This window comes from Amphibalanus amphitrite, unplaced genomic scaffold (assembly GCF_019059575.1).
Source record: "Amphibalanus amphitrite isolate SeventyFive unplaced genomic scaffold, NRLGWU_Aamphi_draft 000753F_arrow, whole genome shotgun sequence".
NCBI lineage: Eukaryota > Metazoa > Arthropoda > Thecostraca > Balanomorpha > Balanidae > Amphibalanus > Amphibalanus amphitrite.
Window position 1 is genome coordinate 26,766 of NW_024882247.1, and position 26,499 is coordinate 53,264.

Below are 26,499 nucleotides of genomic sequence, written 5' to 3' on the forward strand. Positions count from 1 at the left end.
TATAACAACACAATATATTCCACTTGCCCTAGCGACCTTAGCAAGTCGGCAGTGTTTTGAGCCGGTGTGCATTTCCACAATGTGGCTTGTTTTTGTGGCCGGTATCTTGACCTGAATCCAGAATCATTCGGGGGAGGAACGGTATGCCAGGCTGGGGACCTATTCTCTATGAATCCACCTACGATATTGATGTGGTGATCCCCTGCAAGCAGGTCGAATGTTGGCAAGCTAAACGTGCATAGAGCGCCTCTAGCGGAAACCTACCGAAACGGACATTCCTAATAGTGTAGCGTCAGATGGCACCACTTCTCAACAGATCTGTGCAGGCAGAATGCAAAATGCACTATGAACTGCATAGTGGAACTATGCGCCAATGTTGCTGGGAAAGAATTGATGAACAAGGCGAAGCGCAGCGCAGGTAACATATCTTCGAAATGGGGATGCTTAGCTCGATTCTGAACGGTTTTACAGCATTCAACAACGAAACACACCGATGCTATTCATACGTTTATTTAGGAGCCAACAAGTGAGGACCAGCGCATCTCCAGACGTATGTACACAGGAAAAAAGGACAACACCACAATGAGTCCAGCCGTACGGGCCACCAGCGCTGTGATCGTAATCAAAATATGACCGCTCGCCAACAACATAGTTCCTGACAGTGTCCAATCTCACAGTTAGCCCTGGCAGTTGCCACACATAAAGGGCGACGTCTTTTCCTCGGTCGGACCCGTTCCCAAACAATTCTAAATCTCGTCTGCGCTCGCCGTTGATGTTCGGAAATGTCTTCGGGGCGCTTCCCAGCCATCCTAATCACAGAAACCAGCGTGGCATCGCACACAATTCCAATCACCACCGTTCACCAACGACACAAAACACAACACAAACTGAATCCAAACACCACACCATATAGAGCAACACAAGACCCACAGGCAGCTCAATATAATGCACAATGCACTTCTACAGCCCTGGCGCGACGCTCGAACCCTGCCTCTCGTTCACCGCCTGGCGTCGGTCGTCTAGACAACCATGGGAGCGTCCCCTGTCATCTCGAGTCGCGTTGTGTCATCATGCGGCATTCGAGCAATCTACGAATCATCGTGATATAGCGTGATGGTGGTCATAGTATAGCTTCTCCTCGTCGGTCGCAGGCTAACAGACGCCTACAGTTCGTCGTGGTAGGTGGGTTGGTAGGTCCGGCAAGCACCTACAGCTCGTCATGGAACAGCTGCTCGCCCTCGGCTGAGGGCCGCTCACACACCGCCGGCGTCTCCAGAGAGAACTTGTACTCACACTTGGCTGGTTCAGTGACATCCAGTACGCGTGTCTCCTCACCGCAGGCAAACGTCACCTGTTCGGCAACACGGGGACAGGAGACGTCAGCTGATGTCAGGGAGGGTCGGGTGAACGTCATGAGGTCAAGGTAATACAATACAATACAATACAAGGTTTGGTGAGGTCACCAGTTTAAATCAGGGCAGAGGTCGAAAATCAGTGTCAAGTAGCGTAAGGAGAGGCCAGGGTTAGGACATAACGTCATTAGAGAGATCGATGATAGAGGTCAATTTAAAATCATGAGCACTGAGCAGGTAACGTTCAAAGGTCTGGAGGCGTCGGAACCACGCGAGGTCAGTAGGTCAAGATGAAGTGAAGTCAATGAACCATGAGAGCGATCATGCGAAAGTGAACAAATACGAATGATAAGAATGCAAGCGTGGGATGTGACGGCGCTGCGAGTGTCATACGGTACACTTGCTCACAAAGTGTTCTCCTCATATCACAAAGCTCATCAAGCTGACACCCTCCCGCATCATTCACCTTATACATCCATTGATCTTAGATGCACCGTGAAGTCATGATCGGACGACCTCCAGCTATGTAAATTACCCAAGGATATTGATGTGATTTTTCCACCCTGGCAACCCTCTGGTGTCCGGTGAACCATGAATGATTGTCTATCGCAGTTGATGCCAGTCTAGCGTGATATGCGTCATCCAGTAAACGTGACGCAAATCACCATCCACCGAGTCATTAAACAGTCAGGGAGTTCGCTGTCCGTATTATTCTCCAGGTATAACCCCGAGGCCGACTGACCACCTGATGGACAGTGTAATCACCACGGAATCTTATCTCGGTCGGATGGTTGCTGACTGCTGAGGCTAGAAATTATGACAACGCGGACGAGCTAATCGGCGCCGTGCTCAGCCTAAGACCCAATGACAAAGGAAAAACTACCGCACAACGGCATACAGCAGACATTCCTCACCACAAGCCGATTGGGACTGTCTGAGCGGCATTAGAATAACTGCAAGTCGCGGCTTAGCTCAAAGATTCCGCCTCAACCCTGTCTGGGATGCATGTCCAGCTAATGTGTACCATACGCTTCAATGTAAGGTGTGCCAGCATCCCCAGATCAAAGATGGTGCAGGCTGATTAGCAGTCACAGTAGAGAGCATAAGGAAAGCGCATATGCATGATTCAACCTAAAAATAAACGCCGATCCTCTAGCATGTGTACAATAGCCTCTAGGATGCCGGAAGAAGCTTTACGAAGCATTAGAAGCATTAAATCATAAGAATATTGCTCTGTTCACGTCTCAAGAGCTTGAGAAGGCCATCCTTTCGGATCATAACGCATTTCGGAGTTAGTTTTCGGAGTTAGTTTTAGCATTTCACATCACCCGAAACAAGTTGGATCGAGGAGACGCCAATGCTGATTCTCATTTATTATGACGCATGGGCACTGGGCACTACACTGAGCAAATCTCTCTCCATTTGTCTCTATGTAGCTACCAGATAAACGTTAGTGGAACAGGACTGAGCGGACATGAAAGCCTGGTCTCGTTCCCTTTAAAAACCCACATAGCTGACCAGACAATGCATCATGTGGCCAGGATTAATAACTTTTTATTCTTCGGAAAAGCAGGAGCCGCATCTGCAAAATTGAGCTTGTCGATAGGCATATTTCACTAACAAAGGCATTATCGTATGGCCAGCACATTATAACTGAACCGATGGAGGCCGTTCTTCTGACAAAATGCCACTCCTCTGTCATCGACAATGGGTCGGAAATGACAGGGACTAGGGAGCGGCTCCAAGATCACTACACAGCGGAGATGAACATTCGCGACGGACAGCGGTCTAACTAGGACCGGTTTACACCGTAACCAGGCACAAATCATCACAAAGGGGCATATACAAAGGCAGTCTGATGGCACCCGAGAGCCTTTTATTTGTAAGAAGATTTCTCACGGATTATTGGAGCTGTAGACATTTAGCTTGGCCTTGCCCTTGAGATTCCTGCCGAGTTAGTTCAATGACAAAGCTTGTGATGTTCACCAGTTAGCAACTTCAAGACATTAATTTCGCTGTCTGAAGTTTTAAGTTTCAGTGCCGTACCTTCCATCAGAGTATCTTCAGATGCCTACATTTCTCACTAAGCTATAGACCAGCGGTGGAACTTTGTTTGCTCGGTGCAAGCTTACGTCGGCCGACCACCCAGAGCTGGCATCCCATTAAACCGAGCAGCGACAGGCGGCACAGCACAGACGGCTCGACAGGAACAGAGTGCTCAGCGTGTCTGGTGTCAGTCAGATGACTGAGCTTTGGCAGCTTGTGGCAAAGGCTCAGATAATGGTCAGAGCTCTGACAGACAATGGTCAGAGCTCTGACAGACAAAGGTCAGGGCAGTGACAGCACAATGGTCAGAGGTCTGAAAGACCATAGTCGGAGCTGTGACCGACAAGGGTCAGGGCTCTGACAGGCCATGGTCGGAGCTCTGACAGACAATGGTCAGAGCTTTGAAAGGTCAGCTGTGAGACAATGGTCAGAGATGCGACACACAACGGTCAGAGCTCTGTCGACGGCGATTTATGATAACAGACGGTTAGTCACACTGTGACTAGCGTCATAAGCGAGAAAGGGAGCTGCCGGGGGCTGGCGAAGCAAGATGAAGGATAAGTTGCATGCATGTGGAATCCGAAGAACCGGTGACTCACGAAAGAGTCCCGACTTAGCACGGGTGATCCCAATGGACGCATACCTGCTACGTAGAATCTACTACCCAGAACGGATTACAGAAAAAGCAACGATCCAGCAATCAACCGGGATCAGTATCCCAGCTCGCCACTTCAGCGGTAAAACCGCAAGTGACAAAGCCACCCAATCACCACGGTGATTCGAACAGCACGATCTGACAAGATGACCGTGCCGCGGTCGATCCTCCCGGATTCCCGAGTCCGGCAGCAGGAGACAGACCGGTCTGGGACGACCCCACCGCACCGCGCCGGCCGGCGGGGGGCGCTCAGTCGCCCGTCATGCCCGCCGCGCTGCACACCGCGCCTCCGTCCCCGCTCCGGCGGCTGGTGCTGGCGGTGGTGACGGTGGTGCTGGTGGTTGTGTCAGTGCCAGCCGCTGCCCAGCTGCGGGGACCGGTGCTCAGCGCGGCGCGGCGGCCCTGCAGCACCCCTGACGGCCGGCTCGGCTCCTGTGTCTCCACAGCCGAGCCCGGCGGCTGCCCGGCGTTCCCGACTCTCCAGACACTGCTGTCAGCCAGACCGACACTCTGCGCCACCGATGGACCGTACATCGTCTTCTGCTGTCCACATGTCAGCCGGCCGGCGAAGCCGCTGCTGACTCTGTCGCCGCCGCTGCCGCTGGCGTTGCTGAGGGGCAGTGCCGCGGCGGCCGACCGACTCGCGGCCATAGTCACCCAGCTCGTCACCCCAGAGCCCACGCGGACGCCGATTCCTGCTAAACCAAACACCAGGACATCGCAGTCCGGGAGCGCAAAGACAGGAACACCGTCTAAACTGCTACTGCCTCCTCCTCTAGTGCCGCTGGCGGCTGTGAGAGAGGCTGCAAAGGCGAGCGTAAGACCCGAGCGGCCATCCAACGAGTCTCACGCACTCAGTGTTACCCAGACACCGCCAACAGCAGTGCCGACAACAGTGCCACAAAGCGAGGCGACCCAAGACAATGCCACGGAAACACCAGAAACTGTGCAAACATTGACCGGATCAACAGAAGAAACAACGAAGGCTGAACAAGCGGAGAAACAAGTGGTTCCGAAGTCCACACAGCCAGCTACCACTACAGCAAGGAGTACTCAAACAAAGGAGAAGTCGAGATCGCCGACAAAGTCGCAAGAACTGCCAAAAGAACAGCGACAGACAACAACGGTAAGTCCGAAACAAACAACGGAGAAGCCAAAAGTGGGCAAAACTACGCTGGAGCCAACGAAAACGAAACCCGATGAAAGTGAAAAAGAAACGTCAACCAAAAAGTCGACTGAAGAACGAGAAAAGACGACCAAGAAGTCAGAAGTAACAACAGCAAAGCCAGAACCAAAGACCACAACGCCGGCACCGACAACCCCTGAGCCCCAGCGGACAACAACGACAGAGTCGACTCCAGCCACCAAGAAGACACCACCGCCGCCGCCACCGACGACGACGACGTCCTCCCCTCATCGCCGACCATCGTTCAACTCATCTCCATTCCTCCTGGCCGGCGGTCTATTCGTGACGCCCCCTAAGCACCTGGAGGCGCCCACCGAGGCGCCGCTGGTTGACCTCCCGCCGGTGCCGGCTCTCTCGGCCCTGCCGGCGGCTCGGCTGGCTGGTGCCGAGGAGTGCGGACGACCGTCAGCTCCCTGGGTGGCTCTGGTAGGCAGCCGGCGTCACTGGCTGTGTGCCGGCGCGCTGCTCGGGCCGCGTCTGGTACTGACTGCCGCGCGGTGTGTGGAAGGTCGGACGCCAGAAGACCTGGTGGTGCGGCTCGGAGAGGATGGCGAGACGGTGATGAGTGGGGTGCTACGCGCAGTGATCCACCCTCTGCACAGCGGAGGACGGCACGATCTGGCTCTGCTGCTGCTCGCTGGAGGACCGGCAGAAGGAGGGGTCTGTCTATCCACCGGCCGACCCACCTCCGAGCTGCGTACACTCGGCCGCGGCGTCAGCCCGTTCGGCACCTCCGGCCCGATGGGACCACTCCTGAGTACCACCATGTCCGAGGTACGCAGCTCTGACTGTGACGCCGCCTACCGCGTACTCCCCACCTACCGGCGAGAGTTTCCGCTCGGTATCAGCGGCACAGAGGTGTGTGTGGCGGCCGCCGGGCCGGACACAGCCGAGAGGCGCTGTCCTCAGGACCGCGGCGGGCCTCTGGTTACAATCGGCCGGGGCGGCCGCCTTCAGCTGGTGGGTCTGATGAGGGAGGCGGCCGGGTGCGGCACAACGGTTTTCCCCAACGTGTACACGCGGCTGAGTGAGTACAGCACCTGGATTGGGCGCACAGCTGCCGAACTGGCGGCCTGATGGGAACGGAAGAAGCCAGTCCTGTCGCCGTTCTGTGTCACTGTGGGGAACAGCCATTGCCTCCCATATGACTAAAGAGGCACCAGTGGCAATGCCGTGATTCCACGGTCTCGACAAGAGTAGTCGCCATTACAGGATCAAAGCTGGCTGAGCTGTGTCGGAAGGCCTAATGTAGGGCTAAAATGACGCCGGCATGACTCCTGACTCCCTAATCCACACGGCAGGCCAGTAATGGCGACGACTCGTACAGAACAAAAGGACGGCAGCGGTTGCAGTTGGGGCTGGCAGAATGGCACGGCTGGCCGTTCACGGGCATTAGAGAACCAGGACATTCGCCGAGCTCAAACCAGAGTCGACGGCATAATCCCATCATCATTCACTGTGTATTACTGTCGGATCATTTGTGAGATCTCAGCGGAGACCAATAAACAGAGAAACAAAGTCGGGTTTTATCGTGCGCAATACCGCGTTCTGGGACAGCGGATATATTATTTGCTCCACGGGGATATGTCATAAATGAGACGAAGGTTGTGCGACAGGCCACCGGGTTTTCAGATCCGTTAAAGGGACTATCCCACCTTTAACATGGGGTTTGAGTTGAGATAGCCAAGTTTGCGGCGAGGTTCAGAAACCACTATCTATCTAGGTTGGAACCCCCGCGGCCTCTTGGTGTTGAAGAAATTCGTTCCCTTCATTTGAAAATGGGCCTTGTACAAGGCCCTATCTTCAACATGGAGCGACCGTTAGTGTGACGTCACCTCGTTTAGTCATTCTGATTTAAATGGGTTTGTCCGTTGAAAAATCGCTTAAAACTTGGTCTGAACTTTGTTGTGGTGCCTACAGAGTAAAAAGAATCAGCTTTATGACAGTAATGTGGCCTGGGGAAGGAGGTAAGTTTGGGCTGTGACGTCACATATTTGAAAGTTTGTGTTTGGAATATGGGAAGCCTAAGATGTTTAATGAAAAATAAATGCCAGAACCGTGTTCCTGGTCATCCAATCTATAAAGTCGGGCACAATTTAACTGGTTTTAACAACATTTTAGAAGGTGGGATAGTCCCTTTAAGCCGTGGAAATCCCGGTGAGTTATTTCTTGTCCCAAGTCACGGATACAATACGCCGTCGGTCGCAATCCTAGAGACCGTGCAAGACACATACGTACTCATCCCGGCAGTCAGTCGCAGTGCTAGCCAAGTCCTATTGCGTGCCACACGCAAACTGCTCACTTCCCAGGAAATCAAGTTATCGTCGATCACAGAGGCGCATATATGTACGGAGTGAGACTCATCCTATTGGTAGAAGCCATCAGCTCGAGGCGTCACTGTTCCGTGAAACATACTACGCAGCTGCATGAATATAATTAGACAAAATCAGCAAGGTCTATTCGTTTATGGGTGACCAAATATATTAAAGATCAAACTCTGCACCAAGATAATTCGTTTTCTGGATGACAAGTTCTATCACAGCTCAACGCATCGACCCCACTATGATTGTTTTGAGAACAGCGTTATATAGTGTGAAGGGCATACAAACAATACAGCGATACATCGCGCCGACTGGCTTTGACCGTAATGGCTCTCTCTCTGATGGCATAGGCGGCGGAACGGGGAGGGCACCGGGGCACCGTGCCCCCCTTTGATTTTGGCATTTTAACATTGGCCCTATGGGCGTTGCATGGAAAGAATGGGACCAAAAGTCGGCAGTGCCACCCCCCCCCCCTTAATTGAAGGTGTTCCGTCGCTACTGTGATGTGCCATGTCTATCGTCTAGATTATTGCAAGCACAGGCAGATCTTTCAAAATCTCCTGCGTCGCACTTTTCTATGGTAAAATATCCTGTTATTGGAGTTTTCAATGAATTGACAGACTTCACTTCACCTTACTGTTACTCAAATCTTTTTCTGAAAAATGCTGAAACACGCAGCTGTTTCAGAACTTTTCGATATCCGGGTTTCTTTCAGCGAGCACAGGTTTCCTTTTGCAGACAGCGGTGTGTTCTCACGGAGACAGACAACATTCCCAGGGTTATCAGCATGATCTGTCGGGCACTTTATCCCCCAAAAGACAGATGAGATCGGGAGTAAAGCGCTTCAAATCCAGTCGCTACCTCTCAACCTGCAGACATACTGTGACGTTTGCGTTAATCTTCGCCTGAGCGGGTTTGTTTCTTAGAGGATGCAATCATGATATACGTAGCATACTTGCTATTAGCATACTTGAGTTGATCGAAGTTGGGCACATCTGTCACTGACATCTGCCGAGTTCACACAGAGGTAGCGGATTACAAAGTTCCCGAGGTCCACTCGTGACCCCAGCTTTAACGACCGTCGAGTGTATCCAGCAGCTCAAAGTCTACTGGACGGAAAAGTTGAGCTATGAGCTTGTCACTCAGCGTCAGAAGCAGTCGCACGATGAGATCTTCCTCTCATCGCCTTCCGGGTTATCACGTGAAAACAAAGAGACTGCCTGTCCACACTGGAACTTGGAGCGCGACTCTCGGTCATATAAAATGTGTAAAATGAAAACGATCAACCTTGACAATGAATGTCTATTGAAGCTATCGTATAGTAGCTTCATTACCCAGTTAGGTAATTGATAAGTTAGTGCATATTCGTAATATACCGTAAAAATTGAAATGAAATTAAAACATACACTGAATAGTTAATCTATTCTTCAGGTTCCGTGAATATTCCATTAAGCCTTACACAACAGTCCCGGTACCTCATTAGCGCCCTGAGACCGTTTCGCGAACGGCACCGCACAGAGCGCGACTAGCGCGGTACTATTATAGCACCGGAGCACGGCAGGCGACGGTTCAATTACAGTTCGGCGGTCAGTCGAGCTCCACTGGCAGCTATGGTACCCGAACGTCGCCGGTAAAAACTGCATCCGGACGGAGAACGGTAGGCACAGACAATCAGCGGTTCAAAACATACCCAGCCCAGCTAATATCGCATTACGTTCAGGGAAAACTCACACCGCACAAACACAGCCCAGTAGCTATTACCATCCTCTAGAACAGGTCAATCCTACAGCTACACCATGGACTTCTATGGCGTTGAGTCATTTAGCCCAACCACGGTGTAACTAAGAATAGCTGACACTGGATAAGGTTACCAACATATGATACCTTACATTATTTTACGGTTCCACGTATTTAGCCTTGAAAGCGCAACGCAAAATCAAAACATTCCAAAGATAGATCCAGGACAGATAAATCCCGGATCAAATATACCCAGAGCTCAGTATCAAAAACATCCCCAGTTTAGATGAGTTGCGGCCCGCCAGCCCCACCCCGGCCTCCCACACTGTTGGTACTCAGTACTCACATGCGCCGAGCGTTTGGGGCCGTTCCAGCACTGCTGTCCGTTGTTGTACAGCTGCTGCGTGTAGCCGGTCTGTTCGGGTCGCTCCCAGGAGTCCCACTTGCCCAGGGAGGTCTCCACGCCGCCACTGCGCGGCTTCTGGGTGGCCTGAGGGGGTAGAGCGGGGGAGAATTAGAGAGATAAACGTAACTGAACTTAACGTAAAGAGCGATAATATAAGGCACAATCAACGTTACCGAAAACACAAAATGCTTGGACAATTTAGGTAGTAGTCTTAGCTCATTGTGATTTGTGACTAAACACATTTATTCAACATTATGTTCAGAAGCAGATAAGACACTCGACTTCTCGACACACGGTGCACGATGACCGATCAGAGACAAGTCTTCACTACTATTTCAAGCGACAGCAGTTTTATTGATGAGTCCTAGCGCGATCGCTCCAGTCTCCTCACCTTATCGAACACGCAGAGTTTATACTCGTACTCGCGATTCTCGAGCGTGAAGCACTGCTGGTAGAGCGCGGCGAACGCTTTCTCGGGGCCCAGGTCCAGCCCGGTGAACGATTCCACACCGCCCACCTCCCGTTCAATGTCACGGAGTTTCTGCTCGGCCTCCTGTAGCTCAGCGCGAGCCTGCTTAGCCGCTGTGAACGAGAGGGAAAAGAAGGGATTAGAGATTGCTCGTGCATCACTCCAGCAGGTATATTTTGTGCAATAGCAGCTGAACACGGTACGATTTAGGAGAAATGGTATTCTTTTATGATCTCGCACCTTATAGAAAGGACCGGTGTGAGCCCAACCATGACGAGACGCAGCACGTGAGATATTATCGTCTCCACGTTCTTATAACATCACTTTCCTGTTCTCTGAGCACAAATGGCGTGCTTTACTAATAATTCTCCGTGAAAAGGGATATTATGATAGTGAGCACTGAGCCTCATGTGGTGCTTATCCAGTCTCTCCTTACAGTCTAACAGTTCCGCATCATATCACAATACGCTTCTCTCTCAGGTCAACAGCCAAAAAAAGTCCCGATTGTTTTCGTCCGAGCCAAACATCGTGCTCGTTTCCTTTCAGTTATTATTTTTTTTTTTACAAACGACGGTAAATCTGACAACCGGATCCCACGTGACCGATAGAACCAATGTTACGGCGTCATTCAACGATTATAAAAACACACAACAGACGTCACAAGCTGGGGATTGAGAAAGCCAACGTCATAAGCCACATGATAACCGATATGGAGCGTGACAAAAACATTTAGAGGGGAAAGCCTCAGAGGGATAATAATATGCTTTTCGTTGCATTATTACACACGAATACACGGCTGATGGGAGGTTGCAAATAATCGACGGATGCTTCGACTTTGTACGACTACTTTGTACTACTTTCTTTACTTTGTTTGATTTTGTACGACTTCTTAACTGAAAATTCTTGCTTTCTTACTCGTGACAGAGCCTTTTATGTAAAAATATCGAGACCTCTGATTTAATTACCAACAACTAATAATTTTCTTTTCGAACGACCACCCATCCGAACCACCGGCCGCGCCACCTACCGTCCACGGCCGCCTGGGTCTCGGCGTCGTACTCTGGCTCGTCTCCGGTCGTCTCCGGAACGCTGTGTCGCCGCCGGTAGTGCTCGGCCGCGTCAAATTCCTCCTCTTCATCGTCTTCTTCCTCTTCGTCATCGGAGTCGTAGGAGGGAGGCTCGTACGAGTCCTCAACCAGCTGTAAAGGGGAGAGAGGCGGTCAGAGCCAGAAAGAGCAGATGGAGAGGGACAGTAGCCGGTCAGAAGCGGGATCGCGGGAACAAGTAGCAGCGTAAAACAAGAACTAAACAAAGGCGGGAGTGGAGAGGAGGGGCGTAGTTCTCGAGCAATGAGGCTGGGAGGAAAGGTAAGTCAAAGAAGGGTCAGGCGTGCAGGTGGGTCATGAGGATCGTTAATAACCCGGAAAAGCGATGGGGGGGGGGAGGTACAAACCGAACAGCCGTATCACACCGGTTCGTCACGCATCGTTCGAAAACATCACGCATCGTTCGTCCGCCTAGGAAAGTGTCCATCAACTAAAAGAGACACGATGCCCCCAGCCCGCCGTAACTGTGTCTCTTATCCTTTCTAGTGACCAGCAGTCTTCACCTCATCCCTGTCGAGCTCCTGCACCGTTCCCGCCCCCGGAGTGACCAGGTCGCCTGCGTCCACCTCTCCGGCCGCTAGCTCCTCCTCTGTCAGCTCCTCCCCCTCTGCCACCTCCTGCTGCTGCTGGTCGGGGGCCGCGGCGGGCGCGACGGTCGGCTGACCGCCCTCCTCCGGCACGTGAAGAGGGTGGAAGAACGGCTTCAGCAGCGGCCAGGTGCTCACCACAAACTCCTCCATCTCCAGCTAAGGCAGAATGCAGGGGAGGGCAGACAAGTCAGTTGTGTGCTCAGTAGGGAAGGGCTTGTTTCGAGTCACAAGTATGAAAGAGGAGAGTGAGCAAAAAAATTGAAATGCTGGTAGTGTAATAGAGAACACCGTTAGACGTGCCGCATGTTTTATCTTTACCGCGACGCCAGCAGCGACACTAATAAAAAAGAAGACAAAAGTAGGTATCATTCAACTGAAGGCTGCATGTGCGGTGTATATTCATGCGTTACCTACCTCGTCCTTGTTCATGGTGATGGAGTCGACCTCGTCCTTGGATACGACGCCGTCAGCGTCCTTGTCCAGCTTGGGCTCCCTCTGCAGCTCCTCAGTAGTCAGCCTGAGGGTAACAAAAGATGAGTGTTCACAGTCGGAGACGTCACCGTGCATATACCGGTCAGCCTGCCTGTATCGAAAGCACGGCAAGACATCACAAAGCAGAATATGTCAGTCCGCAGTACGCACCAGTCATCTTGTGCGTTAAAACACACGAAGATCAAAGCCGCACGGCAGGCAAAAAAAGGACCACCGTCCACCGCCCTACTACTCATCTGCGGGCAAAACACCGTCGGGTCCTCGCACCCCATCATTACCACGTTACCACCGCCATATCATTACGGCTCCACCACTCATTCTCAACCCCGTTTATAGAACGCGCCTTTGGACCGAAGATAAAGCAGAGAATCTCACTTTCCGTCGCTATTCACGGAGTGCTGAGCACTCATTCATATTGTCGATCCCAGCCCATCGCATTGCACTGCCAGGCTCCGCCCCGTTACCACTCACTTTCCGTCGCTGTTGACGTCCAGCCTGGTGAAGGTCTCCTCGGCCAGCTGCCGGTTGGCCTCCTCATGCTCCTGCTCTTGCTGACGCCGCTGCTCGTGCCACGCGTCCAGGAGCAGCCGCTCCTGAGCCTCCGCCTCGTTCTTGGCCGTCTCGCGAGCGTTCTTCATCTCCTCGGCGACCTCCTTCTCACGGTTTAGCTCCGCTAGACGGACCTGGCAGAGAAAGGTTACAGGTTAGAGCATGTTCTCACGTTTTAGCTTTGCAAGGTGCATATGAGAAAAAGAAATGAGCCTGGTAGAGCATGGCTAGAGCCTAGAGGCTAGAGGTAAAATCATCTACAGGTCAACTACGCAAAACACAACGCGGCTGGCCACGAGACTATGATTAGTGAGCGTCTGGGGAGGTTGTAGAGGCCCACAGACACCATGGACACTCTTCTCTGTAGCGTAAAACCACACATAAAAAGTAACCACCCTGTCGTGCCATACTATATCAAGCTCTCACCCCGTCCTCAGTCCGACCGTCACCTGTTTCTCGGCCAGTTTCTCCTTGCCCTCCTCTATCAGCTTCAGCTTGACCTCGTAGCCGCGCAGGCGCATCTCGTCGATCTGCTGCTGGCGCGCGCGCGCCGCCGCGCCAATCTCGTCGCACGTGTTGGGACAGGCGCCGCTGGCGTACTCGTCAGAGCCGTCACAACAGTCTGAGGATGCATTGCACACAGTCATAATATGTCATACACTCAGCTGGCACCTCCTTGCAGCATATGCAACTTGATTACTGTGTCCAAGGACTGCTTAATAATCCAAGGCAGCGGTGAAATACCCTGACTGAGGTCCACACAACAGTGCAGAAGTTAATCTTAGCTCTGTGGGTGTAGCCAGGAAATGAACCAAATGCGCCACCACAGGCAGGACAGAAGCCGATACTTACCGCAGACGCCGTCGTTGACCCAGGCGGAGGGCACCTCTGCGGCGGCGTGGCCGCGGTTGGCGCAGTAGAACGAGCCCAGCGCGCAGGCCGACGTGCCCGGCTCGTCACTACCGTCCTCGCAGTCGCAGTAGTCGTCATTGACGTACTGGAACTGGATGGTGGCCGAGCCGTCCAAACAGGTGAACGTGTCGCCCGCCTGGTACAGACTGGCCTTGGCCATGGAGACGCCGCGGGGCAGCGCCAGGTCGGCCCCCACGCCGGCCGCCAGACCAGCGAGGGCCAGCAGTAGCGCCGACAGCGTCCGGTGGGCCATCATAGCTGCAGGGGGACACAACACAGAGATGGCATGAGACAAATGGAGGCTAGATGTGGCAGGGCTGCACTGCTGTTAAGCCATCATCACTGAGGAGGGTAGGCTACCCTTTGCCCATCTGCCAACTATTTGTGATGGTTTGGTAAATGATGATGGGATTGCTCTGAAATCTCCTGTAGTTTCTTTCATATTAATTTGCCAATGGCTGATTTTTTTTATGGAACCTGCCAACCTAATTTGGTTTAGAAGTGGCCTACTTTGTGAGGTCACCAAGGCCAATTTCCACCAAAAAGTTGCTAAAACTCGACTCTGGCCAATGAGTTTACTTATACAACTTTACAATTAAAACCTACTGATGAATTATAAAGTGTCACACAATAGGTACCTCAGATATAAAAGTACGTTTTTGACAATTGAATTAAAAAATGAAAAAGTGAACAAAAACAAATTTTCAAGATATTATGCATGAAATATAATACGGACGTGAGAGTTATGACTGGTCAAGCATTGTACTGAGTTACAACTAAGTCCAAATTTGACCCCAAAATTAATCTCTTAAGAGACTTCTATGTTAGAAATTTGACCTAAAAAATCTCAACACCAGGAACCTTTTTGACCTCATTAACAGTAAAAATACCTGAGTTTAATTTGTCACTAACAGAATAGCTACATCAATCCTGTCAGTAGTTATCAGTCCTGATCTAAGCTTGGTCCTCTTTAATCACAATTATGTTAAACTCAAAATATGAATATCTCAATGCTGCCTTTCATCTAGCTTTGTTACCTACCTATGTCATCAGATTTGAATGAGACTAGGTAGTATCCGTGTGAAGGTGCCAGCATTTGATGGTTGATGGCTGATGCCTAGCCCTAAACCCATTTTAGTGCAGGAATGTCACCAATCTTATCCATAAATAGGAATAGGTCTTAGGAATGTTTGCATCCATATTTGAGAACACAGTTAATCCCATATTTGAGGATGCTTGACCTACCATAGAATTTGATCAAGACTCTTAAAATTCACTTGCACAAATCATGTGACAAATAGCCTGTGCCCTGTGGAAGGCAGCAAGGGAGAAAAAATTTTGAACAGTCATGCAACTAAATTATATCACCTCTGGCACGTTTTCAGATTCCACCCGTTATTGCCTTGTTCAGCTTTCCTGACCAAAGATGGCAATATGCTTTGAGGCCTGTTTCAGCGTGAAATATTATGGAATATTATTCCATGATGCATGCGCAGTAGGCATCAGTGGGTGGAGCAAGCTGCAAGGGGCGGAGCTTCTAACGTATGACGTCATGGCAAAATATTCTGCCGCAGAATGGCATAACAGATTTTTGTAATGCCGATGGTTTTGCTATCAATGTAGCGCACCAAATGATTGAATTGTGGCGTGTTTCTTTCTTGCGGGGATGTATTGGGAGGTGTAATAGCATAAATTGGTGAGTTAGATACTAGCCTACATAATATTTGAGAAACACAAAGTACAAACATGTTATTTTTTATTGGCTTTCATGTGAAATCGTTTCACACTGATGAAAGGTGATCAGCGCATTTTGCTGGCCGGCAGAGTATTCTGTCACAAAGTTTCACAAAATATTACGCCGTCCGAGGTCTACAACGTCACCAGATGTGTTGTCAGTTGTCACACTCGACAGAATATTCTGCCAGGGCTGAAACAGGCCTCTGACAAAAGTTTAGGAAATTACAGTCCTATATCCCTTGGAATTTCAGGTCATCACGTTCCCAGTTTTGAGACATTCTAAAGAAGAAAAAAACTTTCAGCGACCCGCAGCACCGGGAGCATCCTAATCGCTAAGCAATACAGAAAGGTTACCACAAGTTCAGCTAATATGACAAACTGTCTCCAGCTTCTAAAATCAAATCGAAGCTTCACAATAATATACTTACCAAGTAATTCACGAATTTATCAACCCAAACCGATAATAATTTCGCCAAAACTGATCCACCTCAACCTAGAGCGGGTTCCAAATTGCCAACCGGTCTTCCTAAATAAATAAGCTGTTCGATACAACTGAAATGCTGCCCTGCTGATCGATAATGGTTCGTCGGTTGCCTAGCAACAAAGCAGACAGCAACCACAATATTCCTGAATTTATCATCAGTTGCCTGGCAACCCGTCGTAGTGAATCTTTTTAGAACACAATACCGTCTTTTGCAAATAACGCAGGGAAGACAATATGTGACGCACATGTCAAGTATGAACTACTAAATTAACAACGTCGGCCGCATGTAACAAATATGAGCAACATAATTATTATAAAAAGGGATTTACACACAAAAGAGGAACTATGTGTTCACCTTGAACGTCCAATCACTTTTTTTAGTGCACTGGTGACAACAGTCAAGAGGAGAGGTGGAAAAACAAGAAGAAGTGGATGACAAGGGAAGTACTGCATCTAATCGAGAAGAAAGAAACAGCATGGAAAAAGTATAGGAAGAAAAGGACTCAGAAGGCAATGCATTCATACAAACGAGCAAGAAACCTGGTGACAACAGCGGTGCGAAGGGCCAAGTACGAGTTTGAGCACAAACTAGCCAAAGAGGTGCGGGAGAACCCAAGAGCCTTCTACGCCTATGCCAGAAGTCAGACATGTATCAAAGAGGACATCACATATGTTAAGAAGACAAATGGAGAAATGACCAGGACCTTGACCGAGACGTGCGAGGTAATGAACAGAGAATTTGAGAAGATGTTCACCAGGGTGACAGATTGCAGAACTCCCAATGTGACAGGCCCTACTCGTCCCAGTTTGGAGCACATCGAACTGACAGTTGGTGAAGTTGAGGGTGCTTTGGCAGCTCTCAAGACGTCATCTTCTCCTGGTCCGGACGGCGTTCACCCGATGGTCCTTAAGGAATGTGCCAGAGTTCTTTGTAAACCCCTACATCTGCTGTTCATGAAGTCGCTCAGTTCTGGGGTGGTCCCGGAAGACTGGAGGAGGGCAAACATTACCCCGATATTCAAAAAAGGAAGCAAGACAGATCCCACAAACTATCGTCCCATCAGTTTAACTTCAGTGGTTTGCAAACTACTGGAGAGACTGATACAGAAAAGGATAATCGAGCACCTGGAACTGAACAACTTTATCTCTAGTCACCAACACGGATTCAGACGTGGAATGTCCTGTCTTACCCAGCTTCTGGAATATTTTGCAGATGTAGAGGATATCTTGGACGAAGGGCACTGTGCTGACGTCATCTACCTAGACTGTAAGAAGGCGTTCGATACGGTCCCGCATGCTCACTTGTTGGTGAAGGTGGAAGGTGCAGGAATAGTGGGAGGAGTAAAGAGGTGGATAGCCAATTTCCTAGAGAATCGTGAGCAGAGAGTTGTGATACACGACTCCTACTCGACCTGGAGAAGAGTTTGGAGCGGCGTTCCGCAAGGAAGTGTCCTCGGGCCCACGCTATTCCTAATTTATATTAACGACATTCTTGATGGTCTTAACTCTAAAGGGAAACTATTCGCAGATGATGCCAAGATCTACAGCAGAATCAGGAACCAGGATGATAGCAAACTCGTGCAGGAGGATCTGAACACAATCAACGACTGGAGCAACAAATGGCTACTGAAATTCAATGAGAACAAATGTAAAGTGATGCATGTCGGCAACAAGAATCCGTCCAGCCCATATACACTAGGGGACAGTGCCCTCCAGATAACCTGCAGGGAGAAGGATCTGGGTGTCCTGGTGCGGAACGACATGAAGGTGGCAGACCAGGTGGCAGCAGCAGCCACTGCAGCGAACTCGATGCTTGGACGAATTCGCAGGGCATTCACCTGTCTCGATAAGGATACCCTTCCAGCACTGTACAAGGCCCTGGTCCGACCCAAGCTGGAATTTGCTGTGCAAGCCTGGTCCCCCCAACTAAGGAAGGACATCAACAAGCTCGAAAGAGTACAGAGGAGAGCCACAAAGATGATACCTGACTTGTCTCACCTACCATACGAGGAAAGACTAAGAAAACTGGATCTGACGACATTGGAGGAGAGGAGAGCAAGAGGCGATATGATACAAGTGTTCAAAATCCTCAAAGGCTTCGACAAAGTAGATGAGCATCTTCTCGTACTCGACCCTGGAGTCAACGATCCAAGAACGCGAGGACACAAACTCAAGCTGAAGAAATTGCGTCATCGTACCAAGAAAAGGCTGATGTTCTTCTCTGCGCGAGTCACGAGCACTTGGAACTCCCTACCGAACAGCGTGATACAAAGCAAGACGATATCAACATTCAAGACACGCTATGACCAACACATGACTGAGAGGAGGCAGCATCCTAACGAGCCATCCTAGCTCTCTTGCCTCTTCCTATACTTCTAGGTGAGCACTTCTAGGTGAGCACTGCTTTTCTGCAGTGCATTTCTGCACAAGCACAACCACGAAGGATCCGCCCTGTATCATTCCGCGCTGAACGTGTGTGTTCCCTTCGTCTGTACCATGGACAGTGGACACAAAGCTCTCTTTTCATGCCTCGTTCTGTAACGAGAATGACCGTTTGTCACATCATTCCATACATTAACACAGTTATACTACGTTCGTTCTCCGCATCCATTCAAACATATAGCGCGTGAAATTCATACCATTTCCCTCCTCCGTTAGTCTCGCGGTTCGAAGTCCCCGTTGCACGGACTACAGGATAAGCTAGCTCAGTCCTCAGAAACAATCAGCTAGGTTTTGATGATTTATTTCGCACAAATATATTATGCACATCTGAAGCATCTGTCACAAAAGCCACCCGAGCAGTTGCATGAGCGGCCGGAGAGGCGCGATAGAGCCCGAGAGGTCACCGGACTGATAGCGACGCGCGCTACATGTTGCACTACCGCGACTCCGCGCGCCGCTTTGGCAAGGAGCTGAGCTGGACTTCCTACCGAAGACGGAACTCTACCGACCGTCTCCTCCCGGCAGACTGCCAGAGAGGTCGGGAGGGGAAACTGAGAGACATCCGCTCGTCAGGGAGAAGGTACTCGTTGAATATGACACAGCGCCTTAGCGCACGATCCATCAATCTGTCGCGCCTTCCACGTCTGCAACGCTAGCAGTCGCATCTCTGTTCACTTGTCCACCCTCGACCAAATCACATTGACAACATCGTCCGACAACGGCAGACAGGTGCGTCACAGATCATGGCTAGCTCGCCCGGCGGGCCTACCATCGTCACACTTGGAATGTTTACAGATCTTCTTGGAAGATTCGCCTAAAGAGAGCATCGTAACTAGAAGAGAAACACTGAACCTCCGCAGCGGCAGGCACAATGAGAACATCGCGCGGACACGGCGGAACACAGCTGTAACACCGGCAGAACACAGCTGCTAACACCGACGGAACACAGCTGATAACACCAGCGAAACAGCTGGTTGATAGCACAGGCGAGCCCAGCAGCGACTGCTGCAACATTGGCATAACGCAACTGCTAACACAGCTGCTAAGTGCTAACACTGGCATAACACAGCTGCAGCTGAGAACACCAGCCTAACACAGTTGCAGCTGCGAACACCGACCCAACACAGTTGCTGAAAACACTGCTAACGCCGCGCCGGCCAACATGTAGCTGACAATCAGCGATCCAGTTACTGCCATCGCTACAAATGGAGAATCGCGAAAAACGCCCAGAGAATGGCTTTTGCTACTAATATGCTTCACTTAATATCACAATCAACTATTTCGATTTTTTTGCAACATTTTGAGACAGTGTATTTGGCAGTAAGAGGTGTTGGTGCACCCGATAAATCCCCTATTCTCCACCGACAAACACCGAACAAACACAGCAGCTGCTGATAACACCTGGCGACAAACAGAGCGCCGACAAACAGTACGTAGCACGTCACAACCAGAGCGCCGACAACAACCTTCCCAACGCTACCACCGAGCACAGAGCACTTCAAGCAGCTGCACAGTGAGCTCCGAGTTCCGACCGACACCGAACGAAGAACGGTGCAGCGCCGGGCGATGGAGCGACGACCCCGGGCGGTGCACAACTTTCTCGGGAGATCCAGCCAGTCAGCCGAGGACTCCACTGACCGGCTGACTGATATTTAGATAATATGACAATTCATTCAGCGATTTAGGCCGTCTGAAGGGTAAGTGTGACATGGGACCGAGATTCGATGGACAATGGGGCGGAGTACGTTTGAAAAGTGCAGCTGAGTACGGGTGTCAGAAAGCTTCCAACGGTTCAACGCATCCCCCGTTTCCATACAGCCGGTGACGACAACAGCAGCGGCTTACAACACTACCCGAGATCTCCTCGATGTTCGCCCACCGCGCCGAGCGGCAACGGGCGAACACAGCGTGGGACCACACCGCCACACTGAATACCGGCCGCCGGTGGGACGGCAGCGCCCAGAGCACGCGCAGACACTGAGTGACACTGCGGTCAGCCGCGCGGCTGGGGACTCCCCGATGTCCGCCGCAACAGACAGCAACAACGATCACAGAGCATACCAACAACAAAATGTCCAACACCGCGACAATGCAGCCCATCCGTGAAAGCAAAATACAGGAATAAATCGTTACATTGAAGCACCTGAACGTGAGCTATATGTAAAAATCACGTAAACATAAATAATACGCATCATGCACTGATATATCCAGAGCAAATAAGCTCAATTACAGTTTGGCACTGTCAAAGTAAACGCATCGGACCCACCGGTGCTCCCTTACATAAGCTCCTCGTAAGACTAGATATCAAATATAGCGTCAGCGTATTACAACACCCCTTGTGTGAGTGGGGTTCGAAGATAACTGGCACAAATAAATACTAATCAAGCCAGTTCCATCATCCCAATAGCCACGTGACTTGGCAAACGTTGATATATGACGCAGAAAGCAGCACGTAACATTAACAGCCCTGACAATAATCCCAATAGTCGCATTGTTCTTATCAGTAATCAGTCCATCGTGGCAATTCCTTAACTGCCTCAACCGCCTCGTAGTTCCTGTGCTCTACACACCATCACGATAATGCAACGCACGTTGCTAAATAAATTGAGCTACTCCACAATGAAAGCCTGGCGACCCGTAGGAGCCGCCTCTGCCACATGTTTTAAAATCGGCCCCATGAATACACGACAGGAATACAGCTACTCTAGTCTAGACACAGTCTGCGCCGCGGCTTTGAGCAAAGCAGCCCGGCACACCCGCCTGGCCCAGTATCGGCCGGAAAGCTCGCACATCAAGCTCGCACAGTTATCACTAGCCCGGCCGCCGTCGGGACTATCCGGCCTGTGACGGCGCGAGTTCGCCATGTTTGAGACTCGTCCCTGCCTTTTTGACTACCTGGACTGGAGCGCCTACTTACGGGACTGAACCTCTACCCTTCCAGCCCCACATGTCACAACTTTACTGCTGTTGATTGATTGAGAGAGCCGTGGTCAATCTTCAAATATCTGGAGTCGTCCGATGACTAATCAGTTACGGACCAGGAGACCACGGTGGTTTTTATAGACTGGCGTGAGCCAGATGGCCTGCCAAAGGACCAGGGAGGATCCCACAGCCCGGGGAGGACCATCTCAGACTGATAGGGACCATTCCGGAGTACCCAGCTCAGTGCTGCAGGCTCGGGGAGCTGGCTAGCGGCGTCGAGCTGTTGTGGTCCGCCATCACTCCGTTAATGAGCGCGGCAGCCTCCAGGGAAGCCGTGCCGGACGACTGGCCGGCCGGCGGCGGCTCCTGGAGACATACACGCACGTCACACACATGTAGGGGGAAAGGCGACAGACTCGAGGGAAACATCTATACAAAATATTGTTCCAGGAAAGGCTAGAAAACATTCGACAGCCAGCCCGGTCAACAACGAAATGACGGTAACTTGTGTATAACAACCTTAAGCCAATCACTTGTAACAGGCATGCATTAAAAAATACAGCGTATTTAGACACCAAGCCGACATGCTGTTTCCAATCCAAGCATATCCCGTGCTCTCGATCATGGCTATGCTTGAATCATTTACCCCTCGATTTGATCGATCAGTTACCCCGTCCACCATCCTGGCCTACAGCTAGTCTTTTCGTTCAAGACCTACATTGTCTCCTCACCTGGGACCTGTCGTACTTGGCCTTCCTCCACGAGAAGCGTTTCTCGCTGCTGAAGTCAGACGCCGACGAGTTGTACGTGGGGTTGCTGAAGGTCAGGGTGGCCTCTCGGTCCGGGGCGCGCTGCGCCATCCGTGAGCGTCTGAAGAGCACGGCCAGCAGTACGGCGAGCAGCAGCAGCAGCAGCCCGCCGGCGGCCAGCAGCGCCGTGCTGACCCCGCTCAGACCGGCGGCGGTGCTCGGCTGACTCTGCGGGGTGGGGGACGGAAGGGGTCAACAGTATAGTTTGTGGCGTGATAAAGAAAGGGACAATGCCGCGTGAATTACGCCGCAGAATCAAAAGGTGGGATAGAGATCAGATGACCACATTGCCCGGGGGCGGACTGGCCAGCGTCAATAAATGTAGCACTTAGCCGAGCTTTTCGCATTTGGAGGACAGTAGCAACTTAACTTGAGTTTGATAGGAAATATACGTGAAGACGAGCCATCTGGTTAATCGGACAGACGTCAGAACTATTCTTTTAAAAAAGTTAACGATAAAGGCATAAACAATAAGTATGATGCAGGCCTCACCTGATAGCGTGGTGTGGTGAGACAGAGACAGAGTATCTCATCGAATAGCTTTCAGTGTTGAGTCAGACTCACCTGATAGTGCGGCGTGGTGTCGCACGCCCGACCGTCCGGAGTGTCCGGGCAGGCGCACACCAGGCTCCCTCCGCCGCGGTACAGACACAGGTGCGAGCAGCCACCGTTCTCCTGGGCACAGGGAGTGGAGCCGGCCGGTCGACCAGTAGACACGGCCACCACGTCCATTATACGCTCCAGCTCTGTAAAGGGGGGGGGGGGGTCAGATCAGAGCTCAGACAAGAAGAGGAAGTCGGACCAGGGTACGGCCCAGCTCCACCACAGAGAAAGGACAAGAATACATCGGGCTCTAACTCAGCACTGTAGGGCACAATTATCTGAACTAACGCCAATATGACGTGTTTGGTCACAGGCTTCATATGCGGCTAGAAATCATTGGTGTTCCCATGACGGCAAACAAGAAACATTTACGGCTTTGCGCATAAAAGGTGACTAACACCATCCCCAACACACCATATTATTTTAGTCATGACTCGTCGCGCCATTCCCTCGACTCCGGCCCCGGCGTCGACTCACTGTCCCTGACGGTGCCCCGTTGGCTGCCGTCCACCTTTCCGACCCGTTCCAGACTATGTGTGCCCCAGTCACTCCAGTACAGCCAGTCACCCATCTGGGGATGCATACAGATGGGTGTATCTAGGTGAGGTTGTATAGAGAGAGCGGATGACATTAATGGGTGCCCCAGTCATTCCAGTACAGCCAGGCACCCATCCGTGGACACACACTATACCGTAAACTGTCGATTTATCACTAGTTTTGGGGAAAGATGGCACATTCGTCGTGCCTTTGGTATAATTGCTACAAGGTCTAACAGAGTGACAGAACGAATATTGCATCTGACTTTCGATCGCCGTTCCAAAAAGGAACACTAACGCTAAGGAGTGATTAGAGTGCTAGCTACTGACCAATTTCACTGTGTGATACCGGATGGGCATCCTATACTGACCCCGTGACGCACTACATACTGTCCCAGTGATGCCAAAAGGTGTCTTTATACTCACGACTGTGACGCCGAAGGGGTGTCCGGCGCTGGAGACGAGCACCCGCCGGTTACCGCCGGCCAGGTCGGCAGACTCGAGCGTGTGCAGCTCAGAGTCCGCCCAGTACATCCTGAGGGCGAACGAGGAGAGGGATATGTAGAGTGAGGCGGTTAAATGTTCAGTAGGCACACATCGACCGCTTCAACATCGACCGCTTTAATATCCACGTCGTTATAGAGGACAATTAGTTCCCAACCTCTTATCCAGTCAATGCCCTCCGACTCTTGTCTTCGTTTTCATATCTCTAGTCTCTAGTATACTGTGACCTTCCGTATGAGCTGTCACGCTCCCAAGCACATACCCCTAGTCCAGCCTAACCTGTCACTTCCGACTGTCCCCCATACATAGGGTGTGTTCCAGTCGCACTTTCTAACGCCTCTAAACTCCTCCAAGATTGCTTCCCTGTTCCAGTGGCAGATCTAGCCCCTACAAAGCCAAGGAGGGCCCTGCTCCAACCTCCTCTAGCTTGCTCTTGGAGGAGTTTAGAGGTGTTAGGAAGTGCGACTGGACTGGAACAGACCCATAATCAGCGCATTCGACCGCACACAATGTATTAACCAGCAGTCCGACCCTATCACAACACCTCCCCAATGCCGTGACCTCCCGACTGATCTGTCTCCCCCCCCCCCCCCCAGTGACCCCGACTGACCTGTCTCCCCCAGTGACCCCGACTGACCTATCTCCCTCCAGCGCCAGTCCGGTGGGCGCCGACAGCCTCTCGGTGACCCCGACTGACCTGTCGTGTCCCCCCTGTCCCCCAATGTGACCTCCCGACTGATCTGTCTCCCCCAGTGACCCCGACTGACCTGTCTCCCTCCAGCGCCAGTCCGGTGGGCGCCGACAGCCGCTCGGTGACCCCGACTGACCTGTCGTGTCTCCCCTCTCCCCCAATATGACCGCGACTGACCTGTCTCCCTCCAGCGCTAGTCCGGTGGGCGCCGACAGACGCTCGGTGACCAGCCGGCGCCTCTCAGATCCATCCAGTCTGGCCGACTCTATACGGGGCGGTCCCTGCTGCTCGACCCAGACCAGCAGGCCAGCCGGGGGCCACACCGCCACGGCGCCGGGCCGGGAGAGGCCGTCAGCGATCAGCCGCCGCCGGCAGCAGCCGCTCAGCGCCACCACAGACACGCTCGGGCCACGCGCCTCCGTGAAGAACACCAGCCGAGCCGACCGGTCGACGGCCACCCCCTCGGGCCACACGTCGGCCGACTCCAGTACGGTGCGAGGAGGAGTGGTGGCCGGTGTGCGGATGTCCACCACCCTGTGGAAGGGAGGAGGTGTCAAAGTAGGTTAAACAGAATGCAACGGACCATGGCAGATAGGCTGATGTAGCAGAAAGGCGTCATCAATACAGTAAATGAAAGCAGGGCACACAGCAAGTTGTCGGAAACTTTAAGCTGATGTCTCCCGTTAACGATTGTTACAATATGACGTCCGTTCGTATAGGTAGCTAACAGATATGACTTGTAATGCGAGCCTGACACCAATCGCAGGCCATCCATGTCAGGGCAAGTACAGAGCGCCGAAGCGACACGAACCAGGCTCTCGCCACACGCCGATTAAGCGGTTAGATAATCTCGCAACATCGAAACTTCTGGACCTACTAGCCTGGATCAGTACAAAAATATTACCCAATGGCGCCAAATTTTTCCATCAACAGTCATCAAGAAGGAAATTGGTAACAACTCTGCTCCAACGAACAACGAGGTCGAGCTACCCCAAAACAGAGTAATTAGCGCTCCGTCTGTAATCGGCTTCTCACCACTCCCAACAAACCGATCAGTCTCCAGTAACCACTGGTGGGTGCTGATCGCTCGTTTATCATGGCCCTCGCCCGGGTCGGCCGGCGTGCGGTGGACAGCCGCCACTGTGCGTGGTCCACCAGACACCCACACCCGGCCCGGCCGCCGCTGCCAACCCCACCGGGCCGGCCGGTATAAGGGTGACGGGGAGCCGGCGACAGGCACACAGCAGCGAGAGCAGAGCAAGGCAGGCCACCGTCGGCAGCTGAACGGACTCAGTGGAACAGGTGAGGGTACGGTCATCTACGGCACTGAGATCTCTAACGGGAAGAGGGACGGCTCTTGGTTTTATCGAAATTCTAAAAAAAGCTTTCACGGGAAATTTTGAGTAACTTACTTTGACGGAAAAACTTATTACTAACAATCTACAAAGAAAGAGAACTCTTGTGAGTGCAAGTCTCGAGTATACCGAGACTCGAGAGCAATTAGTCTCATATGAGGCAAACTAAAAAAAATATGTTGTTCTTTTCGGTCCCTGGTGATCTGACCATCCTTCTTCGTATCCTCAGGAGCCAGCACCGACAACAGTCAGCCATGGAGCACCCCACACTGAGTGTGACGGCGGCGGCGGCGGCCGTCTGGCTCTGCCTGATCTCTACTGTCAGCGGGAGTCCCATATCGCTCCGAGCCGCTGCCGCCGGCCGGCAGAGCTGTCCTGACTGCCACTGGCCGTCACCAGTGGTGATGGTGCCGTCAGAGTCACAGGTGGTGCCCGTGAGGCCACCAATGGTACCAGCGGGATCGCTGGTGGTGTCAGCGGCTTCATCGCTGTCACCAGCGGGATCAGCCATCAAGCGAGACGCCGACCAACCAAGCTATACCCGGCACCATACCCGCTTCCAGAGCCGGCCCTACGTCGAGTGCCGGCCGTCTCG

The 26,499-nt window shown here is 51.7% G+C and overlaps 2 protein-coding genes across 10 annotated transcripts in view; both read right to left on the minus strand.

Moving 5' to 3' along the window:
• Positions 1–494: 494 nt before the first annotated feature.
• LOC122365637 (glucosidase 2 subunit beta-like) lies at positions 495–18,542 on the minus strand. Of its 8 annotated transcripts, none has more exons than XM_043337025.1 (10): positions 18,404–18,542; positions 13,762–14,079; positions 13,359–13,531; positions 12,832–13,043; positions 12,283–12,385; positions 11,782–12,024; positions 11,200–11,371; positions 10,095–10,285; positions 9,644–9,787; positions 495–1,351 (listed from the first exon to the last, which is right to left on the minus strand). In XM_043337025.1, the coding sequence occupies exons 2-10, from the start codon at positions 14,075–14,077 to the stop codon at positions 1,208–1,210; spliced, it is 1,698 nt and encodes a 565-aa protein (XP_043192960.1). In that variant the 5' UTR covers positions 14,078–14,079; positions 18,404–18,542; the 3' UTR covers positions 495–1,207. The 8 variants fall into 8 exon arrangements, with proteins under 8 accessions (XP_043192960.1, XP_043192963.1, XP_043192961.1 ...); XM_043337028.1 differs by lacking the exon at positions 18,404–18,542 and adding an exon at positions 17,233–17,314; XM_043337026.1 differs by lacking the exon at positions 18,404–18,542 and adding an exon at positions 16,747–16,858.
• A 227-nt stretch (positions 18,543–18,769) lies between these two features.
• The window catches only part of LOC122365636 (low-density lipoprotein receptor-related protein 4-like), a 42,262-nt gene continuing 34,532 nt past the window's right edge, over positions 18,770–26,499 (minus strand). Inside the window, exons 27-32 of one of the 2 annotated variants that reach the window (XM_043337021.1) lie at positions 24,727–25,083; positions 23,781–23,889; positions 23,296–23,389; positions 22,780–22,961; positions 22,138–22,383; positions 18,770–21,772 (exon numbers count right to left, since the gene is read on the minus strand). In XM_043337021.1, the coding sequence (XP_043192956.1) occupies positions 21,647–21,772; positions 22,138–22,383; positions 22,780–22,961; positions 23,296–23,389; positions 23,781–23,889; positions 24,727–25,083 (1,114 nt within the window). In that variant the 3' untranslated portion in view covers positions 18,770–21,646. The remainder of the gene's footprint in view (positions 21,773–22,137; positions 22,384–22,779; positions 22,962–23,295; positions 23,390–23,780; positions 23,890–24,726; positions 25,084–26,499) is intronic. The other variant, XR_006253776.1, reaches the window with a different exon arrangement.